The 27,536-nt window shown below is 43.5% G+C and overlaps 1 protein-coding gene across 2 annotated transcripts in view; it reads right to left on the bottom strand.

Moving 5' to 3' along the window:
• The window catches only part of MAP2K6 (mitogen-activated protein kinase kinase 6), a 114,552-nt gene extending 87,019 nt beyond the window's left edge, over window positions 1–27,533 (bottom strand). Inside the window, exon 1 of one of the 2 annotated variants that reach the window (XM_016143636.2) lies at window positions 27,220–27,533. In XM_016143636.2, coding sequence (XP_015999122.1) covers window positions 27,220–27,235 — 16 coding nt within the window. In that variant the 5' untranslated portion in view covers window positions 27,236–27,533. Of the gene's footprint in view, window positions 1–1,334; window positions 2,232–27,219 lie in introns of those variants that run through there. The other variant, XM_016143638.2, reaches the window with a different exon arrangement.
• Window positions 27,534–27,536: the final 3 nt, after the last annotated feature.

Raw genomic sequence — 27,536 nt, 5'->3', positions numbered from 1 at the left:
TTCATTTCAGCCACGGCGGACCCTTGCGATCTCAGACCACCAGGATGCTCTGAGGTTCTGTACCCTTATTCATGTGTAGAATATCCTTCCTTTTCTCTGTGTAGAATATCCTTCCTTTCCTTGTCTGACTCATACAGACCCACACTCAACGTTCTAGATTCAGCTCAAATAAAATCTCTTCCATAAAAATTTTCAAGATTCACCCCTGCCCATCCCATTTCACGCAAAGATTAAATAGAACCTTCTTCCTTTTGTGTCTACAAATACCAAAATAGTTTCTTATCATAGTATTCCTATTATATTGTGTGTGTGTGTGTGTGTTTACAAAACTGGACTGTCTAGACTATAATTGCTCTGAGGGTAGGGTCTTATTTAGATTTTTCTGGCACAGAAGATGCTCACAAAATATGTTTTTTGAATAAACTAAAAAAAAAAAAAAATTGGCCTCACTTTGTAGCCCAACTTTATCAAGAAATGCAGCTCTTAAAAACAAAAATGTCTCAAGGAAAAAATACTCTTCTCGCCCCAAATTTGAACAAAGGGTTTGATCTCTGGTTCCTCACCTAGAATATTGCTGCTAGGCAAAGCATGGATGAAGTCCGGGCCGGAGCATGACCTCTAGACCTTCCTCCCCAAAACCCTAGTGTCTTGGAACAGATTAGAAAAGCACTGGAAACAAGAACACGCCACCTGCAGGACCAAGAAGATGCGCGGGCAGACCGACCGCTTACCTCCTGGAGATCCAAGCCCACGCTGACCTTTCAAATGCTACTGCCGCCTCAGACGCAGAGCCAGCCGGGTGCGATCTGTGTGGCCGATGGATATCAAGCTACACATAGTACCTACGACTGGAAACTACTATATCTTTAACATAAGGATAGAAATGTCAACCAACCACTCAGAGGAGTCTGAGGAATAAAAGTCAGCCTTACTTATAAGTCACAAACAAAAATGTACATCTCTCTTTAAAAAAAAAAAAAAATCAAAGAATAATAATAGTAAACTTGTATATCACCTTCTTGCTGTATACCAGTTCTAGCCTAAAGGCTTTACATATATTAATTACGTGTATAGTTTATATACCATATCTTATATATAATGTTATTATATGGAATAGCATATGTTATATATTATGTAATAATATATAAATAAAATAACATGCATATAATGTAATGTAATATAAATACATAATATGTTATTTTATATTTGATATGTTTTAGATATATAAGTAACATATATTACATAACAGAATCTTCACTTCAGCCCTTTGTCCTGGGTTCCTAGTTATTATCTCCATTTTACAGATTAAAAAACAAAGATGTTATTTAATTTACCTGAGGCTAATTAAGAGAAGAGGCAGGATTTGAACCCCGGCAGCGTGGCTCCAAAATCCACCCTTTAAATCAGGCTAAGAGAAGGAGAAAACCAAGCTCCTTTATGACTTTCGACTTTGTTATCAAAGGCCCAGTGATGCCCCTTTTCAAAGCCTGTAACCTGGGAACGCCGACCTTTGCCCCGGGCCTTGGCACGGCACGCAAGGCTGATCACCTGCAACGGCCACACACACGGCCAGCCCTGCGACACCGACTAGCACCTGCTCTCGTCAAGGCAGCCTTTCTTTCAGCACATTCACCATGTGGAAAAGCCACAAACATCCAGGGCAGGAGAAACAAAAGGCAGAAACAGGAAAGGAAAGGACCGCCACAGCCAGCGAGGAAAACAAACGCTCCGGGCGATGACGAAAAGGGCCAAGATAAGGCGGCACGCCGAGGGGACGTCCGGCCCCGCAAACGGCCCGCTCTCCGGCCAGAAGGAAGGAGCCTCTCGCCGCCCGGGGAGGCCTGAAGGGGGACGACGGCGAGGGCCAAGAGCACAGGTCGGGCTGAGTCAAAAAGCAGAAGAAAACGCGCCGGGGAACAGAAAGAGTCTTGGCTGGAGGCGGCCGACGTTGGGAGTGGGCCAGAGCTGTGACACCGACGGCCGCCACGCAGCAGGACAGCACTGGGACAGCCAAGACGCGCCCAGAGTGGCCTGGGACAGAAGGGCCCCGCACCCTGGCCACCTCTCGAAGGAGGGCCCCGGCCACTGCAGGCCAGCAAGACGGCCGCGTTTCTTAAACAAAAAGTCGGACTGCAGTTAAGTAGCAGGAAGAAAAGACAGCGCCTTTCAGGGTCTCAGGAAAAACAGTGTTGATTTGGGCCTCAGTGCCGAAAGGACTAAACCCATGTTATTAGTGAAAAATAATAATAATAATAATGCCCTGAGAATACTTCCCTACAGGGAGGGATAACTGAGCCACGGCTTGATTTTATGGTGAGGGAAACAGCCCTGCATGCGTCAACTAGAAACAGCAAGACCAACGGGAGGTGCGACGCAACAATACTGAGGTGCACTTGCCATGGCTTCGAGATGGAACTGGCATTTAAAGATGTCTCCCTGCTTCGGTCCTAGGCTGACTGACTTACATTCCCCTTCATCCACACCCTAAGAGTCATGAGGCCCTCCTTCTGCTGTGTTCTAGAGGCGTCTCAGTTTGGGGTTGAAAGGGCCGCATCTGCCAACTGACCTCAACAGTCTGGCAGGTCCCTCGGCTCGGCCCAGTCGCCTCTCTGGCAAGTGTCCCCGGCCTGGCTCCCTGCGAAGGATCCGTGTCCCTCGCCTCCTGCTCACTCCTGGTACACCTTTCTTAACTGACTCCTCTCTGGCCAGCCAGTGCTCACTCGCCCTTCTGAACGCTCTCCGTGGCCCCAAATGGAATCACTCCCCAAATTCCTCCTCTCTGCATCTTCCCCCTCTTCCAGTCCCTACCTGTTCGCTCAGCTGCCTTCTGCACAGTCGTCGAATTCCATTTCCCCAACCTGCCTTTCCCGACGGCTCTTTACGTGCGTAGGGAACAGAGAGTACGATAAAATGGGAAGCTACGTAAATCACCCACATCGGCAAACCGGCAAAAGCACCCAATTCGATGACTACTTCGCAGGACCGCACGATTCAGCATCTTTTCAAAAAATCATTCCTAAGTCTGGTCATTGTGTTTCCAAGCACCCATTCTCCCCAAAATCTCCAAACACGGCCACTGGAAAGGGCGGCGGAGGCATCACCATGCGCGCTTCGCTATCCGTGGTGAGCACGGAAGGGGCAGAGGCAGGCGACCAGAGGCGCCCAGGCCGAGTGGCGCTGCGCGCCCGTCATCCACCCTGCAAAACTCAGGGAAGCTCCAGAGCCACAGGCTCCACGGCCTCAAAGAAAATCACTCGGCCTCACTGAGCTTTAGTTTCATCACCTGCAAAAGACAGAAAACACCTACCAGCAGCTTAGTCGGGAAGGAACAAGGAGCTGAGGCCTATGGGCGATCTGGCACGCGGCGGAGACTACAAGCCGTGGTGGAGAAACTGAGGTACAGAAAGTTAGCTTGGCTCGGCTGGTGCCGCCACGACTGCTTTAGCCCACGCAACACTGTCCTTAATCCAGCAATTCAATCTCTAAGCACTGAGTATAGTTTAGGTTCCCCGTGCGTCACTCAGAAAACCTTGTTGACTAACGTAAACCCAAGCTGCATCCCTGGACTGGGTTCTCGTTCCCTAGGAGAACGCGAGAGTTCTGACGCTCGACAGTAAATTGTCAGTTACCGGCTCGGTTATATAAACTTGATATTCTTAGGCAGAGCGATAGATCCACCCTCCCCTCCCCCCATCCCCTCCCCGCCCCCCCCCCCCCGCCCCGCCGTCCCCCAGTTTCCATTAATGAACAGAAGAGACTAAAGCAACGCAAACTGATCTAACGTTAAAAGGAGGCGGCAGCTGGTAAGACAACATGTTACGTTCCCAAAATACCTTTGTTGCAGGGTAAAAAATAAACATTTTTTTTTTCTTGCTTAAACTCTTAACTCCTTAGGTGTTGTGTGTACCTATTTGATTTCTTGTGCAAAGTGACATACATGTTTTAGTGCATTGCAATAAACGTGAACTAGAAGCTAAGGTGGATACATTCGAAACTGAACTTGATAGTATAAATATCTCAAAATAAGGGAGACCTTCACAAGTTTACTTTCTCAAGTGGGAGTCTAGAAATGTAACATATCCTTCACCCAAATAACCACCCATGAGTAACAGAGCTACTGTGTATGTCCTACCAACCTAACTGTTATGCATGAATTGAGTGTTCTTTTAACTCATCTTACAGTACCCAGGCGTTTACAGACAATTCATTTATTACCCAAAGAAAAGGGAATTCTTCTAGGGAAATATGCATGGTTTGGTGAGAATACTGAAAAGAGAAATGGAAAGCCTAGGTCCCAGCCTCTGGTCCACCACCTGGTAGTTATACAACCCCCAAACAAGCTACTTCATTTAAACATGCAATGATTTTCCCTACATTCTTAATATGGGGGGGAAAAAAAAAAACACTTTTACCTATGATTTTATCTATGATTCTGAAAATCATTCACAAATCAAGGCAATGCATCTTCATTTAAAATTTCACTTTTGTCACATGAACTAGAATTAGCTCCTGACAGACCTCGCGAAGGCTGAGCCAGCCCTTTTGCTTCTGAGGTCAGTAAGTAATCTAAGACTCGAGAGTTTTCTCTCCACTGCTTAACTTCCCCGAGTTGAGTTTCCTCCCTCTAACTGAGTCGGTAAAACCTTTTCCTGGTGCCAATGCACTTTGGACTTCCCATAAGTCTCCAGCTAAAGAAAACTGCCGGCATGTGTACAATGGCCAGCGTAGAGACACAGCGGACAGATGGCCTCTGAGTCCCCTTCCTATGTTTGGACAGTCCTCCATCTCACGAGGCAGAGTCTGCCACCCATTCCAGAATCTAAAAGTGCTGAATGCCCACTTTCCCAGGATCCTTTGCACTAAAGGAATGGGCCCAGGGCCATCACTGTAGACTTGGGATCAGTCTCTCGTGGTGCAAACAGGCAGGGGCAGCCCGGGGCCACTGCAGCACCTGGCGGTAGCTGTGGCAGCTCCATTCAGTCGGGGAAGCTTTATGGGCAGCAGTTCCGACGACGACCACACCTCACGGCAGGTCGTGGTGGTACGAGCTTCGGGCTGCCTGTCTGTGCCCACTGGGGGTGGCAGTGGCGTCTGCCCCGGCCCCTTTTAGCGTGTGTCTGGCGGCTTTGTTCCAGCTCTGTTGTCTCTGACTCTAGTTCTCTGGCCCTCTGGCAGCTCTTACGAGCTACCCCAAATTCTTTCAGTGGATTCCTCCCCTTCCGAGATTGGCAGGAATTAATGCCTATACCTTTTGACAGCAAACTCTCGTTGACACAGAAATCATCCTCAAGTTAAGAAACCAACCAAGACCAGGAGAGCACCCTGCTCCATCCAGACGCTTTCAGATGAGGTACCACTAAACCTCATGACCCTTATTCGACCTCTCCATTCACAACGTACACCACACAGCAAGGAGAGGAACAGAAAAGGCTCAAAAAGCCTGAGAGTAACCAAACTGTAGTTCGATGGTGCAGAAAGATTCGGAAGGTAGATTACTGAAAAACGTTTTAGGACCAACTTTCTTTAGACATTTCATAAGGAAGTAGAACGAGGTACTAAAGGAAGAATACAGGCTTTTCAATCACACACAAAAGTCTTGAATTTTTGTTACTCCATCACCTTCTCTCCTCCAATGCCCTAAGGACAACGCACCCCGGACCTAACTCGGTGGCACCACAAACTTCCATGCCGCGGAGGACACGCATGTCCGAGCCTCCTTTGCTTTTCCTATCCTCTTCACTCTGACTAGAATGTGTTCTCACTGCTGGTAAACTCTTCTTTATCCTTCGAAACCCAGCTCAAATGTCACTTCCATTGCGAAGCTTTCCTAACGCCCCCTAAATTAATCATCTCTGCCTCTGTGTTGTGGGAACCTCTACTGTGTCCATCATACTGCCTTTAAAAAAAAAAAATCTGTGTCAGCCATTGCCCCACCCCACCCCACCCCCACCTGTGGGCATACAGGACGAAGCGAGGAAGGTACTTAAAGAGGCACTCTCTCTCAAGCACAAGTGCATAAACTGGTCCTTACCATTTTTCTTTTTTCAGTTCAGAGCCTATCATAGAAAAAGCACTAAGACTCTTGTCCATTGAATGGTGAAGAATACAAGAAAATGTACATGATGCAGAGAACATCCATATGCTACAGAGAAGGCAGTGTCTGCGACTGCCACAAACAGGTCGAAGAACCTTACCGAAGACACGCCGCCTGGCCAAGTGGGAAGGACAGCCCTGGTGCCTTTCATGGCCACGGTCTACGGCTCTGTGACTCCAAGTTCAAAGGAAGTTCATAAAGGAAGAGATCAAGACAGGAAGGATGGGCCCCAGGAGGATTGGTCTGGCACTTGAGCTTGAGGCCTGACAAATACGCAGGATTTGAAGGAGGGAAGAATGGCCAATCTAAGAATAGGCACCAAGTACAGGAGGGGTAAGATAACTTAAAGGAAAATAAAGATAAGAGGCTGACTAGAGGAGAGGAGGCACTTAAGGGAGTAAAAAAGTAAGGTGAATATAATGTGGACGGTTTGGGTGAAAAGAGACAAAACACTCTGGAAAACCAAATACGGCAATTCTGGGTCTTGCAACTGAGCAATAGGATAGGAAATACTGTTTTAAATAACGGTTGGTAGACCGAGAGCTACAATTCCTAGTGTCCATTAGGCGCCAGGCATGTTTAAGTGTAAGGTGTTAAGTGATCTCATTTAATTCTCAAATCAAGCCTCTGCAGTTGCTATTATCATCCCGTCGTACAGATGCGGACACTCAGATTTAGTGAAGTATTCAAGGTCACACAGCTACACGTGGTAGAACCAGATTTAACGCGTCCTTTTTTGCCCTAAATACACCCAAGAGAAGCAGAACCTCATAATGGGATGGGGCTGGGGTAGGGCTGGCGGGTATGGTCAGAAGAGCTGGCCCAAGAGAACGTTGTCCTCCACCTGCGCAAGTTCAATACGAAAAAGACCTTCGGAAGACAGGGTGAGGTGGGGCGGGGAAGGGTGCTGAGGAGGGCATACACAGGGGAATGGGGTGCAGAGTGGGGTGGGGGAGATAACTTTAGGTACTCAGAAAGCAAAGGTAACATCACTCAGGAGAAGCAATGTCCCTGAGATCAGAAAGACTGGGGTTCAATCTCTGGTACCACAGCTTCTTGACTGACATGTCCTAGAGAAGTAATTTGATGCCCCCCCACCCCCGCAAGCTTCAGTTCTCACATCTCTAAAATAGACAGAATAAACCTGACTTTATATTTATCATCTCAGAGCCTTCTTCACAATCCCATTGAGTGTCTGAATATCAGAGATCTAACCAATGATAACCTTGTTATTACTCAGAATAGATGAGGCCATGGAGGGGCAGGTGCAGAGAGGGATGGAAGGTCGGGACATGGGTGTATGCCGGAGCCATGTCTTATTTAGATGGGTCTGATGTTTTTCTCAAAGACGCAAACTCATCTCGAAAGTGAGGAAGGCAGAGAATGCAGAGACCCCACAGGAAAGCAGATTAAACAACTTTCTCTATAATTCTCAGCACATCGAAGCAGAAAGGGGCCTGAAGAATAATTCAATTGAATTCCTTTCCTGCCTTCATTTTACAGATGAGGAAACAAGCAAATTTGTTCCACAAAGGGACAGATGGGAAAGAGGTTAGGGTTTGTGGCCCACAGTTTCTGTCCCAAAAACTCAACTCTGCCATTGCAGCACGAAAGCAGACATATTAGACAAACAAATGAGTGTGGCTACACAGAAAGCTGAACTCCATGTAATAGTCACGTGCCATGAAACACTCTTCTTTGGATTTTATGCCATTTAAAAATGTACGAACCATTTTAGTTGCCGTGCTGTGGTTCGAAGCTCATGCTAAGGATAGACGTGACTTTGAGTTTTCCCCCCACAATTTACTAGGCGTGAAACTTCAGGTATGGTATTTAGTCTTCCAACATCTCATTTACAGACTTATTTATAAAATGTGGATAAGAATTATACCTATTCCGTATAATTTTCGTGAGGATTAAACGAGATAATGCGTGTAAGAGAGCTTAGCAGAGCCAGGCCTGGTTCAAAATCAGACCAAAACAACAAACAAAATGCTACGCCCAGGGAAATGCCGGCAACAGTTAACAGCTAAGCCTCGTCTTTCAATGCCTTTCCAGTCCCACCGCCATTGGTAGACCTGGCTTTCCAAGAAGTCAGATAGTCATATATCTGTAATCCAGCAGACTGAGAAAGTCCCCTGACCTCTTGGCAATGTCTCCTCATCCCTGAGATTTTGCCATTAGAAACCTACTACTTTTTGCCACTTCATGAGGCAAAGTCCCCTGGATGAATTTTGATGTTCTATTAACTACATTTATATATAATCTATTGACTACTTTGAAAGCAGTTCCCTAGATGCTAGATTTTGACAGAAAATGTAAAGAAAGAAAAGAAAAAAAGGTGACATACCCATACAATGGAATGCTATTCAGCCATATAAAAGGAATGAAACCCTGGTACCGGCTACGACGTGGCTGAACCTGGAAAACATTATGCTGAGTGAAAGAAGCCAGATACGAATGGCCACACAGTGTATGATTCCATTCATAGGAAATCTCTAGAGTAGGCAGATCCATGGACAGAAAGCAGATTAGTGGTTGCCAGGGGCTGGGAAATGGGGAGCGACTGCTAAATGGGAGTGACTGCTTTCCATCTGTGGTGACCAAATGTTCTGGACGGAATTAGAGGGTGGTGGTGATGGTTGCACAACCTCACGGGTATACGAAACGACGCAGAATGCGCGTTGTAAAGTGACTGAAATGGTGAGTGCTATATTATTATGCATATTTTACCACAATGATGCATGAGAATTCTGCAGGGGTGATAAGTTTTCATGTGAGAAGTGAGAAGAAAGGCTAAAAAAGGGAGACTGAATTCACCAAAGACCCCCTTAGTGCACTCTACGAGTCAACATAAGGCTGACCCTGTACACTGCTAATAAATAATTTATTCAAACAATACTTTTTGAGCACCTACTACGCCTGGTTCTGAGGAGAAAACAGTAAACAAAATGAAAAAAGTGTTTCCAAAAATTCTTTCCAACCTATAATGAATCAGAGCAAAAGCCCCATTCGGTCATTTATAAAAATACATGCAGAATACTTACATTAGAGTCATCATTTAAAAAAACAAAAAAGACAGCATTTCTTCATTAATTAATTCTCATCTTAAGACGGCCTGATACCTAGCACATCCAACAACAAGAAAAAGGAAGCAGATGCTCTCTGGATCATGAGAATCAAAGGGCTGTGCTCTTGGAAGAGGTGGCAAAAACTCCAGGGTAAAAGGATGGAATTTAGATGAGATCTGTTAATTTGCAAACCTGTTATCTTTCCAACGCTAAATCTCTACAGAGGACAGAGAAGTGTGACAGCTGTTCACTTCTTTGAAAGTGTTGTTTGCAGTCTAACAATCTAACACTGTTGGCAGCACATCTAATTTTTAAATCAACTCCAAATGATTGGAATATATTTTAGACTTTTTTTTTTTTTTTTAACTTTTAGGACCATCAGATCTAAATCAACCCATAAAGCCGATTCTGTCCTTTTCCTGAAGACTTCATAACCTTTCTTGGTCATGTAGCCTCACATTTACAATTCATATAAAGAACAAGTTCTTCTTTGAGCTCCATTATTTACTTTTCATTCTTAGCAGAATGAACATGGGTAAATAGATTTTGGAAGATAAACAAGAATCCAGTTATACATAAATTCAGGTTACTCTTCGAGTATGATTTAAGTAGTTAATTTCTTCCAAACATCTACCAAGAACAATAAAACGATGAGTGATTTTCTCAAGCCCAACTGAAATGGAGGAAAGGCGAAATGTTTGAAATACCTCATCTGCTAGCATTCGTCCTTCTTAATTTTATATTTGCATCATATATATCTCTGCATTCTCCTCATGTTTCAGCCTTAATATATCTTCCCAAGCAAATTAGGCATTTCTTTAAAACAAGAGAATGTAGAGACTAGTTACAAGAAGAGGAAACTGAGGCCCAGGGAGGTTAGATGAGGTGAATGAGAGCACAAATCTAATTAAAAACACAGATAACTGGTTAAGATTTTTTTCTCTGATTTGTTGCTAAGAACTATGTAAGGCTGTAGATATAATTCAGAAATCATTTGTTTAAAAAAAGAAAGTTGAAAAATAATACAGCTGCTTTATGAGATGCGGAAGAGACCACCTCATTTAAAAAACCAAAAAACAAAAAACAAAAAAGACAGCATTTCTTCATTAATTAATTCTCATCTTAAGACGGCCTGATACCTAGCACATCCAACAACAAGAAAAAGGTTCGGTTCTGCTTTTCATCATCATGCAGGAGCCGGCCCTGCCCACCGCAGTTCTGTAAGTCTCCAGAACCGCAGAGCATTTATCCTCCTTCGGAGAATAACACTGGCTTCAGCTTCCAAAGGTCCCGACAGGTAGAATCTCCGGCTCTTGGACACGGAGGCTGGGGTTTCTGTCCTGTAAAATGTCCAGAACAGCAGGAAGCCCTCGATTGTGAGCAGCACGCGCATGACCTCACGGAAGAAGCGATCGGGGGGGTGAGCAGACAAGCTCCCTGGGTGTGGGCAGGCAGGAATGTCAAGTGAGTTAGCTAAAAACACACAAAAAAGCAGGGTGGGAGGCAGGCCCATAGGAATGAAAACCGTAGAATCAGACCTCAAGGCATACATACCCTAGGAACAGGGGCCAGGGTGAGCTCGTGCACTGCCAACGAAGTGTCATTCCGAGTTGAGTCGTCAAATGGCAATTAAAGAAAACTACGTTCAGTACTACTCAACCCCTGCGAGCTCTCTTCCCTATCAAGGTTGCTATCTTTTTCCTCCCCTAAATGATAAAGAAAGCTCGTCATGGACTTTTGCTAAAGGAAAGCTCTTCAATGCCATTTTGGCTCTCCATTTCATACTGAGCTCAGAATATTAACAAAACCTGTTGCTAGGGGACATAGAAGCGTGGTTGAGTCTAAAATACAAAATTATATTAAATCTGGCTGCTGGAAGAAACCCTCCCTCAGTCGTACTTCACACTGTGCATCCGATCGGGCTGCGAAGGCCTCCTGAACCGCAAGGCCTCCCATCCCTTGGCCTTTGCCTATTTTTCCTGCCTCATCTCTCCGCTCTGCTAGGTGACCCCGACATTCCACATGCACAGGCTTTAGGACTTCCTGGACCCTGGTACCACTTCACAGTGCCCCACAGACCACAGTCGGGTTTGCTTTGGCTCCCCACGCCTGATCTCCAACTCTCCCATTCGATTTGCAAGATCCGGGCAATTACTCATTCTTCCTTCGAGCTACCACTAAATCACAAATGTTGATACACATGTCTGTCTGCCATCAGATGGGAGTTTCTCGCAAGCAGACATCATCTCTCTGCATGGTCCCTGGTACCTCACTGTGAACCGTACTGAGAAGTATCTAATCGATGTTCGCGGCATGACTAACTGGATGAATGGCCGCATGCACGACGGAACAGACCCATTCAACCATCTGATGACCGTGGAGTCAACAGAGGTCTTGAATTCCATCGTGCCCGGTACCCTCATTTATTTTTTCTTTAAACCTCAGGGGTTTAAGTTTCTGTCTTTATAGGAAGAATATAAGGGCTCCCTAGAGAGTCAAAGCTTGGCATAGCATCAAGATATATACCTGGGATGCTGACAGCCCAGACGTGCCAGGAGATCTGCCTTCCAGACCTAGCTCGCCATCACCTTGGCCTTTCGTGACTTAATCTCTCCCGATCATAACTGCTTCGTCTATAAAATGAGATGCTCAGCTTGGATCGTTTTCAAAGTCCCTGCTAGCTGTAACATTTCATGGTTCTAAACTCTTTGCATCTTGCCAGCTCTCTACTGTCCAGACTCTATAGCACATATACTTGGCAACTGTCATGTCATCAAAAAACCTCGCATTTATCACTCAGCCATCAGAGAGCACCAGTGCACATTTTCTGTGTTGTTCTTTTGGTTCAAGGGCACTGACTGTTTGTTCACCAAATGATATAATGCTCTTTTTACTGCTCGAATGGCCTCCTTACAAAGGCAACCAGTGACAAAACAAATGATAGTGGATACGGAATGGGCCTCTTCCACTCACAGAGAGAATCTAAAGAGACGTGTCGCCTTCCTTAATAGCCAAGTTCTTTATGTTTAATAGTACACAAATATAAAAATCAAATAACACCACGGGTTACAAAACAGTCAAAGCTTCATTCGCATTTAAGTAGCCAGATTTATTGTTTTCATTTTTTCATGTATTTCCTTCCCTCTGGCTTTCTTATGTCGATCCATTTATCTGCCTCACTTATGGCCTTGTTTCTACAGAATCTCTACGTGGTCAGTGGCTCGCCCCTTGTGTATATGGGGATAAACACCTGACTTGGGTCCAGCAAACCCAGCAGCCGCTCATCATCAGAAAAAAAACTTTTTTTTTTTTTCTTCTGAGAGAGAGAGAATTTGATCTGAGACCAGAGAATGCAACTAATCAGAGAATGGTGGGTACGAAAATTACAAAGTCGTACAGATGCGGGCTGGTAGCAGCAGCTCTTTTAAACCATGTGCATGTTATATTGATGAGTGAGCAAAAGCCCGATCTGCCAGGGAAAGCAGAAAGGACTCAGAAAAGCAGAACGAGGGCCCCAGGAAAGGGAGAGGGTGAGAAAGAGGGAGTCGGGAAATGCAGGCTCAGCAGGACCTCCTGCAACTGAATTCATTGGAATGCTCTCCAATACTCTTTGACTTGAGGTAAAACACACGCAAATGTACAAACATATACACACATATATACATATATATCACATATGGATATGTATAGATATAGATATAGATATAGATATAGATATAGACAGATATAGTTTTACCTATTCTCCCTGGGCCATGGGCATCTTTCCAGTAATGTTAGTCCCCTCTCTTCATATGCATTGCGTCAGGTAGATATTTGTAACTTACACGATATCCTTATTATTATGCAACAGGCTGTTTTTATTTTTCACCATTTTGACGTGCCAGTTACACATAGCGGAAAAAACACGAACTTTGGAATTGAAAAGAACTAGGTTCGAACCCCAGTTCTGCAACCACCATCTGTCTGTATGATCTCGGGCAAGTCATTAACCTGAGTTCCAATTTCCTCCTTTGTAAAATGGGGGTGATTTTTTTCCAATCCCTCAGGTTTTTATGAAGAGTAGAGCTAACGAATAAGGTGCTGATCAGAAAGCCTTGCGCATAGCAGGCACTCAGAAAAAATCGGTGGCTATTACAGGAGAGATTCTCATAAAAGGAAACGCTGGATGGAAGGGAATGGAGAGGGTACAGGTTCCTGATACCGTCTAGTTGCTTCTGCGAAGACTGCCTGTGCCCCCCCGATACCCTTTCAAGAAAGAAGGGCGCCAGCAGCTCTCCTCCAGCACTGCCGTGGAACTGGTAAGACGCAGGACCACTTCTGCCCCTTAGACTCTGTTTAATCTCTTAACCTGAGAGACAAAAACCAGGAGCTGGTTTCATTCAGCCTTCAGCCAAATGGCCTGACACTCCAGCTGGTTCTCTCTTTCCTGTTTTCCTCTGACGCTGCTGGTCCCACTTAGAGGGCTGTGTGCAGGTACTCCGTGTGGTGATGCGTCCGGGCTTGTTTTAAACAAGCCCCGAGCGAGTTTCTGTGGCTCTTTTTCTGAGTACCCTTCTGCACCCAGGTCTCCTCTTATGGCATCATCACACAATAGCCAGAGGAACAAAGACGGCTTCCGAAGCTGGAAGAAGCAGGTGAGGCGGGCACTCACTCCTCACATGCAGGGCTCGTATGGAATAAAAAGTATATTCGTGCCTGGATCCTGCACCCTGGTAGCCTGGACCCTTTTGCTCCGGGATCCCTGCTTTCCGGCTCACCTCCCTGCTTTTCATTTCTCTCTTCCCCTTCCAGGCTGACTCAGCCAATTCCTGCCTCTCTGCCTCGCTTCTGCTGCCTACCTGCTCTGCCGTTTGGATCACCACTCCCAGGACGAACCACCGAGCCCTGCAAGATGCCTTACCTTCCCTGCGGCTTTTTCCGTGTTGCCCGCTTGGCCCCTGCACTTGAAACATGCCACCAGCAACACCCTGGCAGGACAATTTGACGGGCGATGGATATCTGTTCTAAGCTGGTGACGTTCCTTCCCACTGACCCCTTTACACAACATGTCCTGACAGTTTTATCCCTCACTCTTCCCTCTTACTGAAGCTCATCCTGGTATTTTTATACATAATTTTATACTAAACATACCTGGACCACATTAAGAAAATAAAACTGCCTATCAACTGCATTAAGTACACACATAGTTGAAAAGACCTTTCATTAACAATCGATATTGCGAGAGCTTGGTAATGCTCGAGAAGCACTTTTTTCTCTTAAGGCTTACAGGTCTTTTCTAAAAACAAGCTTTGCCTGGCTACAGACCCTTGATTCTCACTCCCGTTCTTTCTTTAGCTTTGTTCCATTAGGATCAGAACCGTTCCTTACAGAGGGGAGCGTGCCCCTTGCCCTCAAACTCCAAGCACCTCCTCTGTGTACATGAAAGCTGCTGTGATACGGCCGAGGCTGTTTTCCTGTCTCGTTACCGCTAAACACTAATCAGTTTGGGGAATCGATAGAGCAACAGCATGTTTGTGCAGCAGCGGGCTTCCGAAATTAACAGCCCAGCCCCGACACACACACACACACACACACACACACACACACACAGGCACCCCATTCAGAAGCATCCAGTCTGTCACCAACTGTAGAGAAGCAGAAGAAAGAGCAGGTAGGCTGCTCAAGGACCAGACGCTGTCTCTCCTTTACCTGCTCATTCTCCTGGGAAGAACCGCGCTGAAAGTCCATTATACCGAGCGAGTGAACGTGCTCCCTCCACCGATTCTCCAGTTAAGGTGTGCCCTTCGACCTTCCCCCTTTTCCCGGCTGCATCTCGTACAAAAACTTCCATGCACATCACTGAGGAGCATCGTGTTCGTCTACCGGTGTTACGGGGCGAATGCGCCCCCCCATCATCCCTGTGTTGTGTTAACCTCCAGCCCCTCACCAGGTGCTTTACTTGGAAACAAGGCCAGTGCGGATGTCATCTAGTTACGACGCGATCACACTGGGTGCGGGTCGGCCCTCACGCAGTACGACTGGCGTCCTCATGAAAAGGGGGAATTTGACACGGGAACACGCACGGGGAGAGCACCATGCACTCGCGAAGGCGGAGACCTGGGCCACGAGTCTGCAAGGGACGGGAAGCACGGAAAGCGCGGGACGGTTCTCCCCCTGCAGCCTTCGGAAGGAACCAACCCTGTGGCCGTGCCGATCTCAGACGTCCAGCCTCCGCAACGGCGAGACACTCCATTTCTGCTGTGGGGAACACCACCCGATGGGTGTTCGTTTGTTACGGCATCTCTAGCACACAGATAGACATCCTGCTAAACCGTGAGCTTCTCTTCATCTTAGCACTCGCCTAACACAGTGCTAGGCGCAGATGGTTTAATTTTGTCAACAAGGTCTGTTATTCAACCAAGAAATACATGGCCCTCTGCCCCTCACCCATCCCCTCCACACCCTCCCTACCTGGCTAACACTGACTCCCTTGTTCTTAGATCATATCAGAAAAAAAAAATAAATGAAACTTTGAAAAAGGCATTCTAAGCCTAATGTATCAAAACTTACCCATTTCATTTTTAAAGCAGGGCTAAATCTGCATTCCCCCCCCCCCCCCACTTTACCTATGAAACCCGAAGCTCGGTCAAGAACAAAGTCCCAAGCAAGAAGCCTGGGCAAGCCAATCGAATGTGACGATACAGCTGGCGGGTCCCATCTACCTGCCTGGGTCATCCGTCCTCTTCAACTGCACAGCAAGGTGAGGCGCACACTGCCTGGGGCTGGCCAGACTGACTGGGTGACTCGGCTCACCACCTCACTTACCTTACTGACCCTGCGTTGCATAAAGTCGCTGAGGAAGGCGACTAAGGAAAAGTTATACACTGAGAGACAACCTATTGTCAGCTCTAGAGCTTACGTCACTGTGTTTTTGAAACCAAGATAACGTAAGAAAAATTCATTCGACCAATCGATTATATTAAAAAGATTTGCATTTTAAATGGAATTTTTCTGAAATTAAAAATACACTCCCCAAAATTTGTGAACTCCTTTGCTAGAATCCAACATGACGCTTGAGAAGGTAAGTTTGGTAAAATAAAGAATGCCCATCGGGAGCCCTGCTCTTAAGGTAAGTAAAACAAGAATTCAGAAGGACATTGAACAGTTGTCTCTCTCCTTCACTGACTTCAGATGATTCTAGAAAAGGGAAAAGCACGAAGAAATGGAAAAGGCAGGTTGGCAGGTTATGAAAAATGAAAATTACAGCTGTGGCCATGCTCTGGAAAATATTCCCTGACTTAGCTAGATGCTGATTATTGAACCAACAGCTTGCTTATATAATTACAGTGTGCCTATAAACCCAGTCGATACGATGATATACTTGTTTAACTATTAACCTCTAGATTTCCTGGAGTTTCCACAATCCAAAAACACCTAAAAGTACGAGATATGATATACTCCATTTATTAACCTATTGTGATTACAAGCAATAACTACAGTATACAGCTTGGTAAGAAAAAGGGAATTCTTAGAAAACACAAATCAGGTCTTTTAAGGTGCAGTATTTTGCCAGGGCATCTTTTCTCTTATTCTTCTAACTTCTAAGAAATTGTTCTGCCTTATATTTCATTCTATTAGTGCTCCTGGATACTTGAAATCAAGACCCCTTCTCATATGTATTTGGGATCTAGGACACAATTTCTTCATCAACTGTGAAAATCACATTGACACTTCCGGTCATCACAAAACCTTTCCCGATCTCTCTCTCACCCACAGGACCTCCCAACTCATCACAGTATCTCTTTTCCGAGCACATCTAGGATTCCAGCTTGTATTCCACACATTTCTGTGCTTTTCTTACCTCTTACTAGACTGTACACTTCTTAAGGGCTAGAGAGAAAGAAGAATGAAGCAAATCTATGTTCATGTTGAGCTTACTGTATAGCACAATGCCTCAAACGCGAATGTGCACTCAATAAATAATTATCGAATAAATGAATGCCAAGCACTGGGCAGAGCTGGTACATATATGACCTTCCTTAATTTTCATAACAATCCGGGTGAGGAAACTGAAGCTAGAGGTTAAGTAGATTTTTCAAGGCTCATCCTTAGTAAGTGGAAAAGTGGAGTAGAATGCATTCGTCTAGTTCTACCTACCACAATGTCTTAAATGTCATAATGACAGATCAGAAATTCATCTGTTAAATTGATCTGAACAAACCCCTTATCCAAATTCTCTCTTTAGGTATGTTCAGAGTCTTTAGGGTTGTTTTTTTTTTTCCAAATGGCAAAGGAGTCTGGGTGCAGAGAAAATGCTTACAACATTTCCAAATATTAGCGAAAGGCTGTCTCTGCATAGTCACTGTAAAATGACTCCCATGCTCTTTATCATTCTGTTCCCGCCAGTTCTTCAGATTCTAGCCTTTGTCTTATCTCTAATTTACCCTTCCCAGGTGGGATTGGAGGATGGAGAATAGAGAAAGGGAATAAATAACCTGTCGCTTAACATCAAGACCGTCTATCTCTTCACGTGGCTTCAGCACAGGATCATGGGAAACGACTCGAGCATAGGTATCACTGTGCTGCTTTGGCTGGTGAGAAAGCCAAGGGAGAATCCATCAGTTTAAGAGAAAATTCATTCCCAAACCCCACTGCCTCTTCTACCACAAAAAGAGGTGATTCTGGTTCCTCCTGCACTGTCCAGTACAAGAGGAAAACAGTGGAGACACAGGCTCATTCACAATTTCGAGGAAACTGTGTTTGTTACATTTACACAGAAATAACCAGGAAGAAAAGAAATCACCAAGCCGAAAAGGGGCTGTGGTACTCCTCTAGGCAGGTACGGTGCCAAACCGGCCATGCTCTTGTTACTGTTTTAAAACAATTTAACCTAGCTACATAGGGAAACACGCAAAGCTTGGGTCTCCCTTCTTACAATCTGTAAGACAGCTAATAGAATCGATATTTATTGCTGATATTTAACATAAACTTCTGGTCTGTACAGTTATAACCAGCGTTCCTCCAGTTTGTACTTGGACATCAACCTTAGCAGTCAGAATGAGTCAAACTCAGTATTCCATGATCAAGACACGCTTAAAGGAACATGGAATGACAACTCTAGGGAAGTAACCAGGAGCTCAGGTTATGGGGTCAGACAGACCTTGATTAAAGCCTCTGCTCTGCCACTGTCAGCCTTGACGTCTAAGGCAAGTTCCTGAACCTCTCTGGCCTCAGTTTGCTCATATACAAAATGTGGCATCACCTCACCAGGCCCTACTGAAGAGAATGAGATCCCTCATGAAGCACAGCATCCGGAATGCAGCAGGGATCTGCAATGGCGTCCCCACCTGGGGTGGCGGGAATGAGCAACTCCTCGTACGTGACTTACATTTACCTCATTCCAGATAAAGCGAACAGATCTAGGCCCGTCCTACAAAAGCTACTGTCTTCAGGCGGCTTCCACTCTCACCCTTACCTTCCTTCATGTTCAGAAACTTTACCATGACCTTCCCTCCTAAGTACACATAATTCCCACAAATTAAGTGACTCTGTAAGCAGAAGGGTACTACTCATATCCTCCAAAAGTCTACCCCAGGGTTTGGACAGGGCGGTGTAGGAAAATGGCTCTAACCTTTGTGGGAGATGAGAACCAGAAACGTCTGGGTACCACGGAGGCTGTCCTCTCAACCTTACGCCATGCAAAGGAAAGGATGGAACCTCTGAGCTGGGTTAGAATAAGAATCAGTAAAGCCAGGCATCAGTGGTGGCTTGAGAGTTGTTTTTAGCTTATTTGCTTTTTAAACAAAATATAGAATCAAGAAGGGGAGAATGAAGGGACAAAGAGGAGAATGAATCAGCAGCTTCTCAAGGGGAGGAGGGGAAAAAAAGTAAAGAACTATAAAGCAAACAGGAAGAGGGCAGCTGTGGGGAAGGGACCCCAGGATGGGCTAAAGGAGATCGGTAGCTTGGTTCGGCGGATATGAGCAATGACCTACGAATCTCATAACCAGGAGAAACACCACTCAGACGTTTCCTGTGGGTGGGCCCCAGAGGTCGCTGGCTGAGGAGCGAGTGAGTAGTTATCCAGGTTAACAACTTCCAATTAAAGCTGAAGAGGAATGTTAATACGGGGGCCCCCGTCATGAAAAGACTCCAGGCCATGATTGACTCAAGTCATAAAGGGCAAGGTTATCAAGCTTTTCTTGAAAAGGTCCAGACAATAAATATTTTGGCTTTGTGAGACAGACGGTTTCCATCACAACTATTCGACTCCTCCGCAGCGGGGGGAGAGCAGCCATGAGTAACATATAAATGAATGAACATAGCTGCGTCCTAATAAAACTTTATTTGTTGGCTCTGACTTTGAATTTTATATGATTTTCGTGTGTCATGGAATGTTATTCTTTTGATTTCTTTCCCAATTAAAAATGTGCAAACTATTTTAGCCCACAGGCTGAACTTTAGTACAGGTAGGGCTGGATTTAGCCCTCAGGCTGCAAGCTGCTGACCCATGGTGCAGGAGGATGGGGCCTGTGGTCAGACAGGCCTGGCTTTGCATTCTGCCTCTGCTGCTTACTGGCTACCCAGCCATGGGCCAGTGGGTTAACTGATCTGAGCCTCGGTTTCTTCATTTGTAAATGAAGGACAGCAGTGTCTGTCACCCTAGGATTTATGTGACGCTCAAAAGCATAACACGCGAAGAGCGGCTGGCATGATACGAGCGAGGACAGCACTGGGCGTGGGGGTACGGGGTGTGGTCAGCACCGAAATCTGGCGCTAGAAATGAGAGGTCGATCCCGACTTGATTCAAGGAGCGATGTACAGAGTAGAAAATAATACAGACGACGAGGCTTCCAGCAAGTGCCTATCGAACGCTTCAACCCAAAACCGAGTTGACCGAATTACATGATTTGGGATGGATTTCCGGTGCGTAGGTTATAACCTGAACATCCTCTCACTGTGGAAAGAACGGGTTTTCTGCACAGCATGCCAAACGGTGTGCGCCAGGGAAGGAAGGCCACATGAGGCGACAGAGTGGGACACAGCCCAGGGTGGAAGGGGGCGGCCGTGGCAGCGGCCGTGGTCGAGGAGGAAGCAGAGCCCCGTTTCACTTGGGGGTTATCCATGCAAAGTCCCCTGTCTTGTCACAGGGCAGCCAGCTGTGAAAAACTTTCGGATTATCCCTGACAACCCTTCAGAGGCTCAAGTTCAGAGGTAACTTACAAACCAACTCCCGAGACCAGCACAGGATGGACGGATTCACTTCAATCTTATCCCATTAGATTCCCCGGACAACTCATATGTATATTTTTTTAAAGGGAAAGTTATTTAGCCAAGGATCATGCAACCTTTAAATCGGTTTTAGAGGGCACTGGAAGGAGAAATGACACTTCTCTAGACATCTTAAGTGGCTTCTTACGCTATCCTTGCAATCTTCTTACGCTATCCTTACAATCTCCAAATAATCAAGCAAAGATATGATGGGAATGTTCACGTGAGCAAGGAAGCGCACGAAGAAAATCACATTATCATTTAGTTACCCCGAACCTTTTGTGAACTGTGAGGGGGAAAAAATGATCGAGATTCCTACTGATGAAAAATACGTTCATCGTCAGACATTTATTGAGCGTATAAACACAGAGCTCAAAGAGGTGGAGACAGTTGCAAAGATGTAGGAGAAGAAATGTTAGCTGCCCCGCAGGGGCTTTGAGAGGCTGTCCAAAAAAGGCAAACGGCAATTACAGTGGTTAAAACTTGCAGCTGTATAGTGTAGGCAACGAGAATTACAATGAGAGCATTTGCAAAATATCCTGTGGCAGAGAACTGGTAAAAAGCCCACCACCCATGATTCGCATATCACCATTTCTTGGGCACAGAGAAAGAACCCTTACGGATTCTCCCATCGGCAGCCCCTGCCCTTGCGAGTCTGCTGCCCACAAAAACGAACAGAACAAAAAAATGTGAAATACACTAAAGATTATGAAGAAAAAAAATGTTTTGTAAATATGAACTACTAGTGTTTGTGTGAGGTTTAGTGAAAAGAATTTGGGGACAGAGAATCAAGAAACATTAAGTCCTACTTCTTCTGGCTGTGTTCAGGCAATACATCTCCAAGGCATCGGTTTGCTCATTTGTTAAAAGAGATGACTGGACTATTAAACTCCTTCCATAGCTCTAAAGTCTATCGGTTATACCAGGATGCCTTTATAAGCATATTTACTAAGGAAGGCTATGTTAAGAAGTATGTTAAGCGTGAGACTGACTTATTTAACTCGTGAGGTCATCTGAGTGGATTCTGGCCTTAATTCTTCTAAAAAGTCTAATAAAATACAGTAAACCAGTTTTATGATTAGACATTGCACGTGAAGCTGGAAAAAAAAAAAAAAGAACTATTCTGCAATGATGCACATAACACAACCATGTGCTATGTAATAATTATTTATGAAACTAAAGAAAAACTACTTTTGCCTGTAGAGATAACTGAAGATAGAGATAGAGAAAACGCAGTAATGTCCAGAAATAAGTTATTTCCCAAAATGGAATTTTAATCAGATCATTACATTTTTCTTATTTTTTTTTTCATGAGTCTGGATAGCTATAGACAATGTAACAAAATAAGTTTCTAAAATATGTGATGTTTACTTAACACATTTTGGTTAAAATTAAAATTAGAATTCACCAGAGAATTAAATTGTTTAGATGCATGAAACCCAACTTTCAACCCACGATTACTTAAGCTTTGCAATTTTGGAATGTTCTGGCCTAACTTTGAAAATAATTCGATCCCAAGTTAAAATTTTAAAGATACGTTTTATGAGAAAATTCAAATACATGAAACGCAAATGCTTAAAGAGGGGAAAAAAGGCAACTTCTTTATCACTTAAAAATGCAAACGAGAGTAACGCATTAATTCTTTTTATTAAATTGGCAGAGATTTTTTTTTCAAATTACTCTTCCCAGGATGAAGGAAAAATAGGGATCACGTTTCTGGAGAGCAATTTATTTGGCACCTTTTACAACGATGCTTTAAAGGAGAGAACGGGCAGTTGAAAACACTGGTGGGAATAAGAGTTAGTTAGCTCTCTGAAGGGCAATTTGGCAATATACCCCATGCCCTCTGACCTAGCACTTCCTCTTCTAGGAATTCATCTTAAAGAGACAATAGGGCAAATGTGCAAAGATACATGTTCAAAGTATTCGCTGAAGTTTCATTTATTGATGTAAAAAAGAAATTGAAACTACCTGAAAGTCCAATGGGAGATTGATTAAATGGCTACATTCTTACCAATTAAAACAAGCAGTTGTTAAAAAGAATACATATGTACTAACATGGAAAGATATCCAAGATACATGGTAGAGTATAAAGGTGCAAAATGTCATCTACAGTGAGTAAAACAGCACATATATGTATGTATATATGGATGTATGTACAAATGCAAAGAGATAGTCACCAAAAAAGGTAATAATAACTGGCTCTGGGTGGTATGACTTTGAGTGATTATTTTCTTACCATGGATTTCTCTTCGGTTCGAATTTATTTTCAGTGAGTGCATGTCATTTTATAATAATTTAAAATGCTATTTGTAAAAGGTAGAGAAGAAAATGGAGAGTACGGAAAAACTGGATATCCATGGGATTTAGTCTAAGGCCACAGTGTATATAATAATGTATGAACTGGGATCATCGTCATGACCATATCCCTAATATTGAAAGTTAGCAGCACCCTCATGTTCACTGCAGCATTATTTTTGATAGCCAAGACATGGAAACAACCCGAGTGCCCATCGACAAATGAATGGATTAAAACAAATGTAATATATATAATGGAATATTATTCAGCCATTAAAAATAATGAAATCTTGCCATTTGTGACAACATAAATGGAACTTGAGGGTATTATGCTAAGTAAAATAAGTCAGACAAAGACAAACACCATGTGATCTCACTTATATATGGGATCTAAAAAGATAAAAGCAAGCTCATAGATACACAGAACAGATCGGTAGTCGCCATGGGGTGGGGGAGGTGGCAGGGGCAAAATGGGTCAAAGTGGTCAAAAGGTACAAACTTTCAGTTATAAAACTTCCAGTCAAAGGAATGGGCCATACAGCATGGTGATTGTGGTTAACAATACTGTATTGCATATTTGAAAGTTGCTAAGAGAGTAATCTTAAAACTTCTCATCACAAGAAAAAAAATTCCGTAACTCTGTAAGGTGATAAACATTAACTAGACTTGTGATCTGTTCCAAATATACAGAAATGTTGAATCATGTTGTACACTCTGGAAGTAATATAATTTTGTATGTTTATTAATCCTTAATTTAAAAAGTTAATAAACACTAGGTTCTATTTAAAGAAATACAATAGAATTGGATATTATGAATGTCCAAATATTTCACTAGTAAGTGAAACAAAAGGTAACTAATCCAATATATATATTTTGGATTTATCCATATATACACATATATAGAATTTTAAAAACTCCAAAAAAATATGCTAAATGTACACTGCAGTAACTAGTGATTTTTATTTTCTATTTTCCTTTTCTATGTTTGCAAATGTTCCTATAATGAAGCATTATTTATATACTATTTTTCTTCTAAGTTTTAAAAATATTCCATCTAGACCTTTCAGATTTTGAAATACTGAAGAGTAGTTTTAATAGTACTAATCTGCAAAAAACAAAGGGGTGAGAATCTCAACCATTTTCTCCAGTATTGAATTTACAACCCAGAGACCCCCGAGAGCCCCTCAGCGGACATGCAGCCGAATGCTGCACCAACACAAACAAGCTCAGGAGGCCCAAGGTACCTATTCTGATTTTGTGTCCTGAGATGTACGAGGTTATAAAACATACTGGCTCAGATTACGGGCTAAGCATGACAAGTCTGTCTGGTGCAACCTAACAAAGGAATTTGCACAGAATGAGAAATTGACACATTTCATTTCCTGGGGTGGAATGCATTTCAAGCAAAGACCCCGTGGTAGGGTTAAGTCCCTGCCTATTACTCTCCTACACGCTTCTGCATTATGCCTTACTTACATGCATTTCTCATGGCATGACTGATCCACTACTATATTTTTTTAAAGGTGAATGTTTTATTTTTAAATTACTTTTAAAGGTGAGTATCTAATATTTACTATGTTAAACTAAGATAAACTAATATTTTTACAGGGTGAATAAAGGGAAAAGTAAGAAAGAGTACATTTTAACAGGGTCAAACTTTTTGTATATTTTCAGGTGAACTGGAAGATGCCAGACGACCTCCCTCCCTCCACTCCCTCCCTCCCTCCCTCGCCCGGATCATTAAGACTGATAACAATAGCTTTTCTCTCCGGGGTAATGTAGATGACACATTTTTCCTGTAGCCTGTCTTCCTGTAAAGTGCAGGAATTCCTGCACTTTCTGGGTGCCCTTCCTGTTAACTTACATTTCAGATTTCCTCAAAAGGCATTCTACCACTTTAATATTTGAAAAATGTCAGCTCAACCCCAGACAGCTAATATAAACAAGCTGAAAAGCATACCACCTAAAGTTACAACAGTGGAAAACAAAATTTCTTTTTAAGAAATTCTTTCTCGGAATCTCACTGTTGGTAAGGCTGGAAAGAAGTACCCCAGTCCTTCCAGCTCCCAGGGAGTCTGTAATTCTTTTGCCTTTGCTGTGCCTTAAATTAGAGGTCTGTAAAACCGAATTATAGTGATCTAGAAAGTTCGTAAAGGTCCTTGAATTGAACATGTTGTTAAATTCTTCAATGCTGTGAGGTTGTATCCACCTTTTACTTTTCCTATTTCATTTGGTTACAGTATTACAAAGAAGTTTGGTGCTGCAAAAAAAATGTCTTGGCCATTTGAGAATACTGTAGCCAAATGAGGCCAATTCCACATTTAAAGTCCAGGCCAAGGCTCCTTTGCCATTTCTCAAATGATCCTCTACTTCTATCAATAATTTTTCCCTTTAGACAGGAACCCATGCTCACAGGACATGTACCTTCCAGACAGGACCCGATTAAGAAAACTAGTTGGATAAATGAGAACTGATCTGAAGAACCACCAGTACCTGATCTATTATGGGTGAACCCATATTGAAAGAGTACCATGCTAACATCTCTTTCAGCGTCCTACCTCAAAAACTTGCTCTACTAGGAAGGAGCTGTCTTCGACGTATGCCCAAAACATGCAAAGAGGAACCTGATTTAGTTTGGACCCTAGGGTCCAAAGATAAGATCGCTATAACACCACTACCCTCATGAAACCTTCCTATCTCCCAGAGAGAAGATCCCTTTTATCTGTAAACTCCAACCTCACCATTTCTCTTCCCTATCTATGCAAGTATCTTGTATTATAATGACTTGCTTTCTTTCAGCAATACATGCTTTCACGGACCACATGGTAAGTTCCCTGAAGGAAAAAACCTACATTTTAAATATTTTTGTATGCATCCAAACCCTGAGCAGTGTGTGTGTGTATACATACTTATACATACACACATACACATATATATCGTGACATATTTATCCATAAATTGAACTAAATGAATGAGTGAATATATACCAAAATAACTAGATGCCATCCCTTTAATATATAAAGCATAAAATGTCCCTTCTAAGCTGTTATTTCTCTGCTCAGTTAGGAGACTGTAGGTTTCCCCCTTATTCACGAACCTCTGTACCTCGAGTTGCTAATCCCTGGTTTCTTCAGCACTCTTAACTTTTTAGACTTCCACTCTTCCACAATACGCAAAGAAAAGCAGATCCCTACTTTGAACTCTTGAGAATACGTATCACTTTCTTCTCAGGCTGAGATGTATGACTGATTCCCACCCGGTAGAATTAAAAAGTGGTTCAACAACTCCAAAAAAAAAAAAAGTAGCAAAAGCTTAGGAGACACTTTCATCTCACCAGGTCTTACTCCTCACACTTATAGTGCACACTCGCCTAAGGGAGCCTAACTCACAGGGTGCTTTAGTCACCTCTTCAATCCAGACATTCTCTCATGCCATATGCTTTCTCTGGTAAAGGATTTGTTCTGAAACAAGTAACTTAGGGGTCCTGGAGCACCTGACAGCACCTCGTCTGCTCTCTGATGCCATGTCAGGAATTTTATTTTTTAATCACCTCCCCAACATGACATTAAGCCTGCAAAACACACCGTTAACACAATTTTTTTTTTTTAAGAAAAAGGACAAAAGCATAAAAACCATCACCCTGAACTTCTGACCTAGTACAGCTGACTAAATATATGCAATCGCTCATTTAAAATATTTAATTATGGTTGTTAATAAAACAGAACAAACTCCCCATGTTGGCATAAGGCTTCAAAGTATAGTTTTTCTCCCAATATCCTCTCCCACCCCATGCAACGCATCTCCTAAGTGGAAAGACTTAAAAAACATCAGTGTCCTCACTGCTGCTTCTCAATACTGTGAGCCAATAAGCAATTAGTGTAAAGTGCAAAATCTCGGAAGAGAAAGACTTCTTTTTTTTTTTTTTTTGGTAATATGTTATTATTCACACTTCACCTTTACTTCCTTTAAATATCAAAAGTTGCTTAACGTTCGCAGCGTTATCAATGGAAATTTAGCTAAATACTGGCACAGCAACAGCTCATTCCCAAAGGAATATAAGATTACAATAATTTCCTACTAGTTTAACTCAAGTTTTACCTTTCATCTTCATCCACAGACTTTTTAAAAGTTTGTATTTCTGCTGCACGTAAGATTACTTATAATATGCGTGCATACTAAAGAATTTTACAATTATATAAAGCATTACACATTTAGACGCGACCAACCTGCTCTATCTCTCCTGACTGTGCAAAAGGCAGAAAGAGCTCAGTAATCCTAGCAGAAGAATGCAAATAACGTCAATGCACAGCTGAACTGCAAGCCCTGCCTTACAGGAACTCTCTGTCTGCAAAAAAAAGACACATACTAAACAGGAAATGCAACTGAGCTGTGGAAAACCTCAAACTTAAAAATGCAATCGCTAGGCGAAAATTGCATCCATGCATTCATAAATGCATGCACAACCCTTTGCATTTTTTGCAAGTAATGCAAACAGGCTCTTCTTACCTTTCGACTGAGACATTTTCCCCTTTCCTTTGATGGGGGAGGGGAGCACAAAAGACTTTGCCTTGCTTCTCTTCTGTAGCTAGTTTTGCAACAAAGATGCAAGCTGCAGGCGTGCAATCTTCATGCAAGTGGAGTTTCTCTTGACCGATGCAGCAGATGGACTTTCAGGGAATCAAGATGGAAATGCACACCTTGCAAAACAGACTGGAAAGTGATTTTTTCCCTCAGTTGCAACGTTAGGGAAGGCTGTGCTGCAGCTACATGATGGGCCAGGGCTGGCAGCTAAAAGCTCCAAACTTGGAACTGAGTATCTTGTG

The sequence above is a fragment of the Rousettus aegyptiacus genome, unplaced genomic scaffold (assembly GCF_014176215.1).
Source record: "Rousettus aegyptiacus isolate mRouAeg1 unplaced genomic scaffold, mRouAeg1.p scaffold_m13_p_6, whole genome shotgun sequence".
Classification (NCBI taxonomy): Eukaryota; Metazoa; Chordata; class Mammalia; order Chiroptera; family Pteropodidae; genus Rousettus; species Rousettus aegyptiacus.
The sequence above is the reverse complement of the archived record's forward strand: the minus strand, read 5'-3'. Positions and strand labels throughout refer to the sequence as shown.